Here is a 12,780-nt window from a genome sequence, read left to right as displayed (position 1 = left end):
GTGTCAAGTTTAGATGGTGGAGGAAAGCTGGAGTACCCTGAGAGCACCCATCAACCAACAGTCAGAACATGTACCTGGCATCCACCTGACATGGGATGCAAACTCGCAACCCAGAGGTACATGTATAAGGCTAGTGGTAAATATATCTGGAAATCTTAACCATTCAGCCCCAGGTACAACACAATGTCATACAAACATCTAAGTTTTTCTACATTTATAGTTTATGTTCGAGATATAACCTGAACTAGATGTCAAGTCATCACACAGCATTACACAAGGATACATTCTTTCTTTGGAAGATTCCTCATCTTCTCTTTTTCAGAATCTGTAAATTCTACTGAAAAACAAAATCATCCATCTATTACGTTTCCTGTTCAAATCATATGTAATGAGTTGAATCATTAATGACTGTTCTTTTTATTGAAGATTAAACATTACAAGAAGGAATTTTAGTTTTGTCTCATGACCATAGCTACCAGTTGCAGGATAATGTGACTGGGTTGCATGGTCTGCAAGTGTCTTTAGCACAGTTGACCTAGGATTTGACATCAGAACTCACTATCACAAAGAGACATGATTATACTGCAGTTTCCCAAAATAGAAGGCAATAATGCATACATAAGCATATTGCATACATGGGAATCCATATCATTTCAATGTTTTAAGCTGCTGACAGAATGCTTAACACAAAATAACAAAATAACAACCTATTCTGTATTTGCATATTACAGAGTTATCTGCCCATGCAGGGAGATATTGACTATGCCGTAATGTGCTTGTGAGCGTATTGTCACACTTTTCGGAGAAAATGATATCAGTTGTGCTCACAAAATAATGATGTAACAACTGATACCCAGCGGCAAGGGAGCTAACTCTGTAATATGCAAAGAAGGAATTATTGAATCAAGAGGTGTATGAGCCAATTCCTCTTTAAAAAACATATCTTTTGTTTAGAAAATCAACAACAAATCAGACGTAGCCATAACTAAGTGTGTTTACCTTGGTCCAAAGACTTGAGCTGTTTCTCCCATGGGGCTCTATAACTCATTAATTCTTGTATGGCATCATCCTCATACAAATCGGCTCTAGAAAATGAAAGATTGATAATCTGAAAGCATGTTACTGATTGAAGGTTTTGATTTTTATTCATATCCAATACTTAATAATGTATATTTGCAATTCTCCGAACTGCTTTGTTTTGACCTCCAAGAAATGCTACATGACTGGGAATAAAAGATCAAAACTGTATAACACAATATACCATATTTACCATATAAATAAACATATACTGTATTAAAGAATGCGTCATCCTTACAGAATTTATTTTGTATTTGCATATTACAGAGTTATCTACCCTAGCAGGTAGGTATTTATTGTGACATCATGTGTTTCATACCTTTCAGAGAAAACGAGGTGAGTTGCGTTCACAAAACAATGATGTCACAATGGATACCTACCGGAAAGGGCAATAACTCTGTAATATGCAAAGACTTCAAATAAGTTTTATCAGATTGGAGAGACAAACATATGTGAAACTGATATTTCTTTCCACAAGGCCTTACAAGTAATAATCAGGATCAAATTTCTCCTGTTCTGCCTGGGTACGTTTCTCCCTCCTCTGTGTCACATCACAACTATCCGGGTCACGGAGACTGACAACATCCACTATATCCTCCTGTAGGTACACACACATTAACACTGAAATCTGTCCAAGTAAATGTCTCCAAATTTTAACTTTACAGTGATCCCCCCCCCCATCCCCGAAATGTTGCTGTAATTTTCCCAATCTTATGTAAATATTTTCCCAAATACAGAAAACTCTCTAGAATATACTTGATGTAGGGTTTTCTCAATACCAAAGGTACAGGTCCCTGAAATTATTGAGTAAGAAAATCACTACTTTAAAATTATATGCAATATCATACAATCATGGATTTTTTTGCAAGTGAATATGATTTTGTGAGTGTATATTTAGCAAGTTATTTCTCCTTTGCTCAAAAGAGCCTCTGTGTACAATGCATTTCAAAAGAATTGAATAAAAAAAGATTTGTACTATATACTTTTCAAATAGATGGCTGGTAAATTAATTAGTTCAACTTGTCAGTAATGCAATGCTAATTAAAGGCACAAAACTCCAGTTCTTCTGATATTTTAAAATAAAAACTTTAAACTGTTCAATTCATATTGCTATTGAAAAGTCATTCATAAAAACACTTCAATGCTAATTTCTTTGTGTAATGTTTATACTTTACCACGATGGAAAAAAGAAACATGGAATTAAGTAATCTTTACCTGAAGTCTTTTAAACACACCACATCTTGTGTTGGCAAAACCATACTTTGGAGCGTCCATAGGTAACTTGTCCTCCACATAGACTTTCTGATCCACATGCCAATCAAAATCTTCATCTATCTCCAGATCCGTGTCTTTGGTAACCTCATCAGAGGAATCTGTCACATATAGATACGAAGTATAAAGAGATACTGAAAATCTTATTTTATCATTTTAACTTTGTCTACTTGAAGCTGGCGACTATGGTAACACTTTGATATATAGGGGATTATTCAAGTTGTGAGTATAGGAGTTTCAGCTAGAAATCTACATTTCTATAAATAATTGATAAGACACCATTACTACATACCAAGCACCTGTATGAGGGGAGATGCTGCTGAGGTTTGACCTTTTGGGGTCAACAGCTTAGTGAGCATGTCTAAACCCTCAAACACCTCACCCTCTGTTGCCTTGGGGACTTTGATGGTAAAACTACCTGTAACATAGATATAAATTTGAAATCGGTTATATTGAAATACTGCTTAATTTGAAATGAATTATAATCTCTGATCCATATGCAATGTCTTTCTCCTTGGTTATATTGAAATCTGGATAATTTGAAGAGATTTTCCATTTTCTGAGGACTTCAATATAACCAGGTTCCATTGTACTGTACTTCTACATTACTCATGAATACAATTGTACATGTAATCATCAAACAATAGGGTTAAATTTGTACTCATATATTACAGAGTTACCTCCTATTGTATAGCTGGTATTGTTGGTTACAGTCTCCTTAGTAGTGATTTATACAGAGCTTACCTTTATCAGAGTTAGAGATTTACAGAAAGCTCACCTTTATCAGAGTTAGAGATTTATAGAGAGCTTACCTTTATCAGAGTTAGAGATTTATAGTGAGCTTACCTTTATCAGAGTTAGATTTATAGATTTATAGAGAGCTCACCTTTATCAAACTTAGATTTAGAGATTTATAGAGAGCTTACCTTTATCAGAATTAGATTTAGAGATTTATAGAGAGCTTACCTTTATCAGAGTTAGATTTAGAGATTTATAGAGAGCTTACCTTTATCAGAGTTAGAGAATTATAGTGAGCTTACCTTTAGCAGAGTTAGATTAAGAGAGATTTTTAAAGAGCTTATCTTTATCAGAGTTAGATTTAGAGATTTATAGAGAGCTTACCTTTATCAGAGTTAGAAATTTATAGTGAGCTTACCTTTATCAGAGTTAGATTTAGAGATTTATAGAGAGCTTACCTTTATCAAAGTTAGAGATTTATAGATAGCTTACCTTTATCAGATTTAGAGATTTACAGAGAGCTTACCTTTATCAGAGTTAGAGATTCATAGAGAGCTTACCTTTATCAGAGTTAGATTTAGAGATTTATAGAGAGCTCACCTTTATCAGGGTTAGATTTAGAGATAAATAGAGTTTAAATTTATCAGAGTAATATTTAGAGATTTATAGAGAGCTTACATTTATCAGAGTAAGATTGAGATTTATAGAGTTTGAGCTTAAATTACCTTTATCAGAGTTGTATACAGCACTCTCCCTTCCATCCTCTATCAGATTCCCTGGCAGATTCAGTCTATAAAACATAGCATGAAAGAGGTATATTTTTTTATTAAAAATAACTTACTATCAGCATTTAATTCAAATGAATAGTAGTCATGTGATTGATTAAAACACTTTTTTTAAATGTTTCTTAAATAACTTAGTTAGAATCTTTACCTCAGAAAGTATGGCTTTGAATGAAATCTGACTTCGTCATCTTCAATAAAAATTTCTGCATCAGAAACCTGCAATGAATACATCCATAAGTATACAGGAGATATAACTTCTACCTAATACATTATGTATATGTCAAATTTGATTCTCTCAAAATATTCAATTCTAACTTTTGATGAATCAACAAAACACACCAAACAAATATGAAGTAAAGTAAATAAAAACCTTAAACTTTTAATTGTCTTCAAAATCTCTCAAAACAAAGATTTTGATAAAGATCGATCTACATGAGTACAGAATGAGCTGGGTTAATGAAGCATGTGTTCTCCTTGCAATTTCTATACTGATTAAAAGAACAAAGTCAAAATTAATACATGTCTTTGTTATAAATAATTTTAATTTAATAAACTGAAATGTGTAAAATGTTATCATCATCTGAATCAAAGTCCAAATTGAATCCCCCTTTACCAGTTTGCAATAGATTTACATGTAATTTGAATGTACATGTTATACGTAGTGGAATTGGACTGGGATGATCATCAGTGACCAGGCAGTTCAGTGGTAGAGCATTCAGCTATATAGTGTTCAGAGGTCCCTGGTTTGAATTCCATTCTGGCTACATTTTCTCCTCTCCTGTTACATATTACATTAAATGATTACCTTTGCATATGGTGCGTTGACAATAATAGTTAGATAGGTTTTATCTTGGGAGAGCTCAAAGGCTGGAGTTAACATTCTTCTCTCTGCATTAAGTTGACTGTGTATACTCTACACTGACAGATTCTGTAATGATTCAATCAGGAAAATCAATTAAATTATAGAAGAGAAGTGTTTGACAGACTGCTAAAAGAAAGTATATAAATCAATATAGTGTTAATCAACTTTGAATGACACATGTACATACATTCAATTAATCACATAAATAATAATTGCCAGTTCAGGGCATCCAGTAGACCCTGACAGTATGTTTTCGACTCCCAAAAATCAGATTTAACTCTCAAGTTTGAAGCAAATGTCTGTTTGTCATATGTTTTGACTTTTCAGATTTCTGAGGAATTGTGATTTGACTCCTGAATCTGCTAAAAGTCAAGTGTCAACTGGATGCCCTTCAGTTGAATGAGTAATATCTTATATTTGTGGCTTGTAAGAATATATCCAACATGATAATTCTAGCTGTGATCATGCAAGGCTATGATTACATGTAGCTACCTGGAGATGACCCAATGCAAAGTAAGGCAACTGGAAGATATATATACTCTACATATAGGCCTACATTGTATATCACGTCACACAGGGATGTGATTGATCCTATATCAGCAAAGGGGTGAAATCTTCCGACTAATGACAAGAAACCCTCCCCTAGTGTTTAAAAGTGGTAAATATGAAACTTATGTTTAAAAGGGTAATTTTATGATTCAGACCAAATCAATTTTTATGATATTTCAGACCAAATCAGACATGCATTTGTTGCACATAAATATGTTCAATCAGAATGACGTCATCAAATTTGACGCCTAACGACGTAACTTCGATAATGGATTGATGATTAAGGCTGGGGATACCAAGTAGAATTTTCATCATGTTTTACGTCTAAGTAAGGGAGAAAAATAAATGTGGACGACCAACCCTAGCCTAGAATGCTATTGGAATCCACACATCACATTCAGATCATACGTATAAACCTATGAGCTGTACAGTTTGCTAGCGACACTAGTAATCTGTTATTAAATAAACAGCGATTGGGCTCATGGTACGGAGAATAAGAACAGATAGTGATAGAAACATGATCGAGAAAGGCACAGGGTCCCTGACGAATATAGGGCATTTGACCAGTATACGAAGACGACCAGTTTTGAATAGTTTTAACCACTGGCTTGTGCTTCTGATTATTGGAAAAAAAAATAAATAGACCACCCCTCCAGGCGTATGTTACATTGGGGGGTGATAAAAACATTACGAGGATGCTTACCCCAACTTTATTTTGCCCTACATACAGTAGAGGTAGTAAGGCTATTATATTTTTTCAAAAAAAAAAAAAAAAAAAAAAAAAAACAGGAGCAGCTCGCCTGTGTTTTAACAGAGATTCAAACAACCTGCTCAGTGTGCTGGTCAGTGGTCGTGAAAGATGGAATACATTTCTAACCTTATCATCTAAAGACGAAGAAAATATAAGTCATGGCTGTCAATCACCTGATATGAATGTCTGTTGCAAAAACACTAAAAAAAAATCACAGATCTTACCACGAACCCACACGTTTTTCTTTACCGGAACACAAACACGCGTACTAAGCTTCAAAAGGAGGTCGAGATTGGCAAATATCCGGATAAAAATTCATTTATTTATTTTCAAATAATCTAGCTAACATAAATGTCAAAGATATTAAATGAAATGACTTGATCAAAATATCAATCGTTATTTCTGCAAATTTTTTTCTATTATAATCAGATATTTAGATAGAAATATATACTATTTAAAATAAATCTCTGGACTTACTGTAGACTTTTGCAAAACTTAGTAAGAGTTATCTTTCTTTTCCCAATTCATGAACACCGACTGTTTTTGATGGGAGCCAAATATGTTTTTATATTTATATTTTTCCCAAATTCTTGTCGTACATATCAATATCCCAAAGAATAGTATTTTTTGAAAGAATATAGTCATGGCATTCCACCATTCGGTATATAAATTATGTAATAATGAAAATATGTCAGGCACGTTTAGGAAAATGGATGACATAATTAACATGTACAACATATATGTATATCATATCTCAAACTGAAATTACCTTCGTCTAAGAGAAGACATGATCGAGACGTTTAGATAACAAATCACAGCTAGATCTGAAACAAGTTAAAGGTTCGATTCAATATATCCTCGATATTGTTTTTGTTATATTACATGTACCTGTCCCATTTTAAGCCTATGCATAAATACACTGTGTTGGGTCATGCCGACATAACGTTGAAAATGGACCTCCGTTAGAATTGACCGAGGAAATATACTGTTTTCTTATAATAAAACGATCAATTTCAATTCAAACAATTTAATATTTGGATTTTTGATATCTTTGGTCAAACAAGTTTTGCTCTGTCTGGCAATCACTGAACATGTGTGCCTAATTAAAAATATTTTGGGACTTGGGCGCATTATAAGAAGAGTTCGGCATCTCAAAGTTTAAAACGTTTCTAAAGGCTGTCCATCATATATTTTGCTCTTTGTGTGGTCATTTTGATATCATTTCACCAACAGGGCGTAGCCAGTGTAGAAACAACGTGGATGCAATGCTATTCCCCGTCGAACCCCCTCCAAAGCAACTTGTCCCAGTGTAGTAGAAACAATCCAGGAAACTGAATCATTTCTACGACTCATCAGCTTTAGGTATGTGAGGATTCCTGTCTCTGCATTTTTGAACACTTTTAGCATTGTAGGTGTATTCAGAATATTATTTTTAATTCGTGCCGTAGCATAACCATTTGTAAAGAAATGAATGTTCATAACACACGTATTGTACAATATTCAACAACAACATTACCAATCACATTCATCATCGTTGTTGTTGGTGGATATTGGTGTGTTCGGTATATCATTTAAAGATGTTCTATCGCCGACATAGCATAAACGATACTTATTATTTTAACAATAATTGGTGTTTAATCTATATAAAATATATACATATATATATGTCTAATTAACAAAAGCATAATATAAAAAATATTTTGCTTTTGGTGCATGCGCAATCAGTACTTCATTCCATATAGAACATTGTGCCAGGGATTTTTTTCGTGATGCAATTAATCATTTTTAATATTCTTATCTTGGAGTAAAATTAGAAGCTCAAATTTTGCAATGGTGGTAATGGTGTAAAATAAGTAACTTTTTGTAACTGAAGAAAATACTAATTCGTCTGTTCCTGTTTTGATAGAGAAAAAATACCATTTGTCAGCGATGGAGCATCTTTAATTGTTTTATCATCTCTACTATAGATGATTTCACTTAATTTTAGACTTCTGTATGGTGTTACATGTAAAAAAAGTTACGTAAACAGTGTTGATGCAATGCTTTTTGGTATATACATCTCGTCTATACTTTTTCCTTTTGAAAAATGTTATCATATGTCATCATTGTAACAAGTCAAACTATCATGACCTGTTAAATCCACTGTCACCGCTATCGGTGGCGATGATTACAGGGGTTAGAAGTAGTAATCATTATTATCACAAGGGTTTACAGGTAGACTATAATAGACAAGGAAATAAGAGTTACCGGGATTGTCTTCACAGAGAAATAATATAAAAGGAAAAATATCCTAACTCCATTTTGTAAGTAACGATATAAATCCGAGTTAATTTATGAATGTTCTAAACTTATTTCAAAGCATTCTGTTAAATAGTTAAACATCAATTTTGGACAGAGTTGCAAAGATATATGTATTAAAAATGTTATTATTTAGAAAGATCGATTTTCGTTGCTATATATAATGAAGTTCAATTCTGGTGGCATGTTTCTTTCTTCTTTCAAACACAGGTACATAATGTACCAAGGTGTAATCAAAGCTCCCCTAAACCCTGATTGGCCTTCCCGTATGTTTACCCTGGTACAAATGTAGAGTGTTAAAGTGTACTAATGTTACACTTACATCTACATTTGTCTGTTTCGTTGGTTGGTGTATCGGAAGTCCCTAATATGGTTAAAAACTAGGTGACTTCTCACAGGATACACCTACTTGTACCAGCGATTGTTTCCCTGGGAGTCCCGTAGGCTTGAATGAGACAGAGAGAGGATATCATCTGATGGTGAGTGTTAGAAAGGAGGTAAAAGGAAGGGTAAGTGAGTAGAACATGCAGTCGTACGATGTGTAATAATAAACTATTTTGAAAATATCACTCTATTTATCATCATTGTTGTTGGATATTGTACAAAACTATGTTATAAACATTTATTTCTCTACTAATGGTTATGCTAAGGCACGAATTATATTCTGAATACACATATAATACTAAAAGTGTCCAGAAATGCAGAGACGAAAATCCTCATTTTCAGTATTTATTTGGATTTTATACTAGCTCATTGTAAAATATATCAAAAGCTGAGTCGTAGAAATTTGATCGGTTTCCTGGATTGTTTGAACTGTTTGGACAAGTTGCTTTGGAGGGATTCGGTAGGCATCCACATTGTTTCAACTCTGACTACACCATTGAGTCCAATCATATTATATAAAAGTAGTTCTAAACTGCATCAGATATCTATGTACATTTTGTATAAATCTCCCAATAAGGACAGCCTATGTCACCGGAAGAGGCATCCTCGATTTCCAGAGCCCATGGACTACCGGTATATATATATCATAGAAAAATTGACATACTGTGAAAGAAATCACATTTTTAAAAGTTCTCTTTTTATTTCATGTAATCAATGATATGATTTGTTATCATCACAGGCATGATACAGACTGCATATCAAATAACACATAACTGCATGTCCTAGTAATAACAATGATATCAATTTGTGATAGGCCAAGGTCAAACCGAATTTCACCAAATTGTCATATTTCATGCATGCTGATACTCTCAAAAGTAGACGGTAAGTGATTGCTTTGAAGTTGATAGCCGGATACTGCATGACTTTGAAGTTGAGCGCCACTCTCGGTAAATATTCGAAGGAAGATAACTTCTTGTTGCAGTTTAGCTTTGCCTGCCATCTAAGAGGGACTGTCACAATGGAATGGATATCCAATAGTTTGTGTTGATGGCCACTTTTGTAGATCATTCTAAATCTATTTGCTTCTGTAATTACGCGTTTTATAATTTGGTAGTGGTAAATGTCATTGTTCATAGTCGTCTGACAAAATCCTGTTTATTAAAAACCAGAGCAATTAAAAAAACCCACAACCAAATTATTTAAGAGACTGCATTTGAGTATATACGATAAGAACCATATAAATATGAGATATTTAGCACTTTTTTTTTTGAGTAAACTATCATAGGGTGTGAGAACATCCGATAACACCGGTCTATTGTATTGCTGGCAGGTATTAACACCTATTGTTGCAAGTCATGTGATATCATTAAGGGGAATGTCGTGATTTGAAACACTCAAATTGACCCTAACCCTTGACAACCACTAGTAACAATGGAGACTGAAAACAGAAACTACAGGAGAGTAAGCAGCAGAAGTTTGGTCGGTTGGTTGGGTTTCACGCCGAGCTTTCAACAGCTAAGGCCATTTAAAGACGGCCTTTCCAGTATACACTGTGTTGAGTGCTTTGTTGGGAGGCTACGGGATGTTGTGTCTCCTAGTGCTACCAGGTATCTCACTGAGCTCTCGCTGTAAGTTTAAATATTCTTCGTGGTTTTGAACACAGATATAAATATAAATCTTTTTAGATGTAACATATCTATACACATTACGGTTTGGGCAAGCATGGTATGAGTTATTGTTTATATAATTTGTTTATTTAAATCTTCAAGTTTTTGGAGAAAAACAAGAGAATAATAGAAGCTTGTCATACTGTAATCACTGTCCAATTTCAACACTTTACATTACTAAGAAATACTTTGTTATTTATTCAAGGTTTTTCTATTGCAGAATTAAAGTTATAAAATGTTTGTCTTTTTCATAGGAAACTAGGAAGAAGCTGTTAAGAGACGACACACGGATTCAACTATAACTTTGGGCACTACCTGGACAGACCGACGGCGGCGATAAAGGTAGGTGGTATGGATTATTAATATAAGACTCTTTCATATGTAGATATGAAGGATAGGGATATTCTACCCGAGGGTCACAGAATGTAGTAAAACCCGAGGCTTGCCGAGGGTTTTGCAACATTTTGTGATCCCGAGGGTAGAATATCCCTATTCTTCATATCCACTTATGAAAGGGTATTTTTCTTTTATACCTCGACGTTTTATTGCAATTTTACAACTATGATATCCGGCCATTTTAAAATAAAAGAATTCCACGACTGGAAGTCAATTTTCCATTTATGAAAAACTACGTGATATTTTAAAGACAAATTCCGTTGTTTGCATCTTAGTGAAACCAGTCATATTTGTGATTAAAAATTTTTTTTTAACGAGGAAATAGATTTTTTTGACGCCGTGACGTCACGAGGCTTTATTGCATGGGTAGCCATGCAATACAGCCTCAGGCAACATGAGTGTATTGCCCTGGACCAGCCAGTATTACACCCGCAGGTATGAAAGAATAGTATATACAACAATAAAGGACATATTGTCAAAAACGATATATTATGTTTGCGTAATGTATGGGGTCCAAGAAGACAAATATAAAAGACAATGATGCTGACAAAAAAAACATGAAAAAAACCTCCAAAACCCCCCAATGATTTTACTAATTAGTATGTAAATGGAATCCAAGTTAGACACTTTCTTGCTTCTTTGTACGTTCTTATTGACGTTTGATGAAACCAAAAGCCTTCATATAATGCAAGTTTTGACAAAAAATGTTGAGTACATTCAATTCCTATAGATACCACACTTTATTTTTACATTCAAATATAATTTGAGCCTATAGCCCTACGAAATTAAAAAAAACGAAGTGACATTTGATTTCTTGAAATATACTTTACAAGAAGATACTAGTTATATTTTGAAAGCACCTTTTCTTTGCGATATAGTTGCATTACCATGCGGAATTCTCAGCCTAAATTGTAAGCCTGATTTGTAGATTCAGAATTGTGTGCCGAGTGGCGTCAATGAGACAGACAACACTTCGTACTTACTGTATGAACACCTGTTTCGTTTTCGTTTAATGTTTAATTAAACGGTTTTACTGGCTGGGCCGTTTGTAAAAATGCAGATTTTGATACGAGCTTTTAAGGGCTTTAACAAGGCTCGTCTGAAAACAACATAATATCACCATGTCTGTCATAAAATAAACAATAGGCCCATTGGCCGTAACGACCATATGATCTCCAGTTCTGATACAGAATGAAACAAAAACTATGAACACTACACTACATATTGATCCATTGCACCCATCAGGCTCCTTGAAGTTATTCAGTAATTTTATCAATTTAACCTTTTGATATATGAAGAGTAATTGATTCCATAACATCAGTGAATTCAGAATTTTGAAATTTTAGTCCTTTTGATTCCTTTTGGCTCGCTATTCTAGCCCCTGAGGTCAGCCAGGACCAATTTGGAATGCTCAGGCTAATAATTATAACCATATTTGACTCATTTCATATGAAAATTGAGCAAATGATGCTCATAAATATGTTTTCCTTTTATAAACTCTATATCCTGCCCAGGGTAATATCTGAGATATCAGGACCATAAAATTCACAAATTTTGTAAAGGATCTTATGACCCTTCTACATATGAAGAGTATTTGATTCTACATACGTAACGACATCGGTGAGCTGAGAAGATTAAAAAAAAAATAGTCAACGTTACCCCCTTTAACTCCTCCCACAGCCCCACTGGGATGGGGGCATATAATTCACAATTTTGATTGACCTTATGCCTTAGAAGGTTTGAACATTTCATTGAATTTGCTTCAGCTTTTAAAGAGAAGTCGAAAAGGCGATTAGAATAGGTCATTTGAGATTTCGTCTCAGCTAGGTGACCTAACAACGAACGACTAGGTCCAACCAGTCAAATCGTAGAAATGAATCCTTTGTTTACTTTGCTTTGCATCTGAATATACTTTCCGCTTGTTAGCTTCCACTTTCCTCTTTGTATCACGCTGTTTCTGTAATTTTAGCCTATGAATGGTATATATGCTCTCTGTCATTC

At 34.1% G+C, this 12,780-nt stretch overlaps 1 protein-coding gene across 3 annotated transcripts in view; it reads right to left on the bottom strand.

Annotated features, from left to right (window-relative positions):
* LOC138335848 (protein SHQ1 homolog) overlaps nt 1-4,803 on the bottom strand; it is a 32,856-nt gene extending 28,053 nt beyond the window's left edge. For 2 of the 3 annotated variants that reach the window (XR_011210341.1, XM_069285006.1), the window contains exons 1-8: nt 4,678-4,803; nt 4,021-4,088; nt 3,813-3,877; nt 2,642-2,767; nt 2,293-2,450; nt 1,563-1,675; nt 1,000-1,085; nt 284-337 (exon numbers count right to left, since the gene is read on the bottom strand). Coding sequence is in view for 2 of the 3 variants with exons in the window: in XM_069285006.1 (XP_069141107.1) it covers nt 284-337; nt 1,000-1,085; nt 1,563-1,675; nt 2,293-2,450; nt 2,642-2,767; nt 3,813-3,877; nt 4,021-4,088; nt 4,678-4,752 (745 nt within the window). In the remaining variant the exon portion in view is untranslated. The remainder of the gene's footprint in view (nt 1-283; nt 338-999; nt 1,086-1,562; nt 1,676-2,292; nt 2,451-2,641; nt 2,768-3,812; nt 3,878-4,020; nt 4,089-4,677) is intronic. The other variant, XM_069285007.1, reaches the window with a different exon arrangement.
* Nucleotides 4,804-12,780: the final 7,977 nt, after the last annotated feature.

This window comes from Argopecten irradians, chromosome 12 (genome assembly GCF_041381155.1).
Source record: "Argopecten irradians isolate NY chromosome 12, Ai_NY, whole genome shotgun sequence".
In the NCBI taxonomy this organism is placed as follows: Eukaryota; Metazoa; Mollusca; class Bivalvia; order Pectinida; family Pectinidae; genus Argopecten; species Argopecten irradians.
The sequence above is the reverse complement of the archived record's forward strand: the minus strand, read 5'-3'. Positions and strand labels throughout refer to the sequence as shown.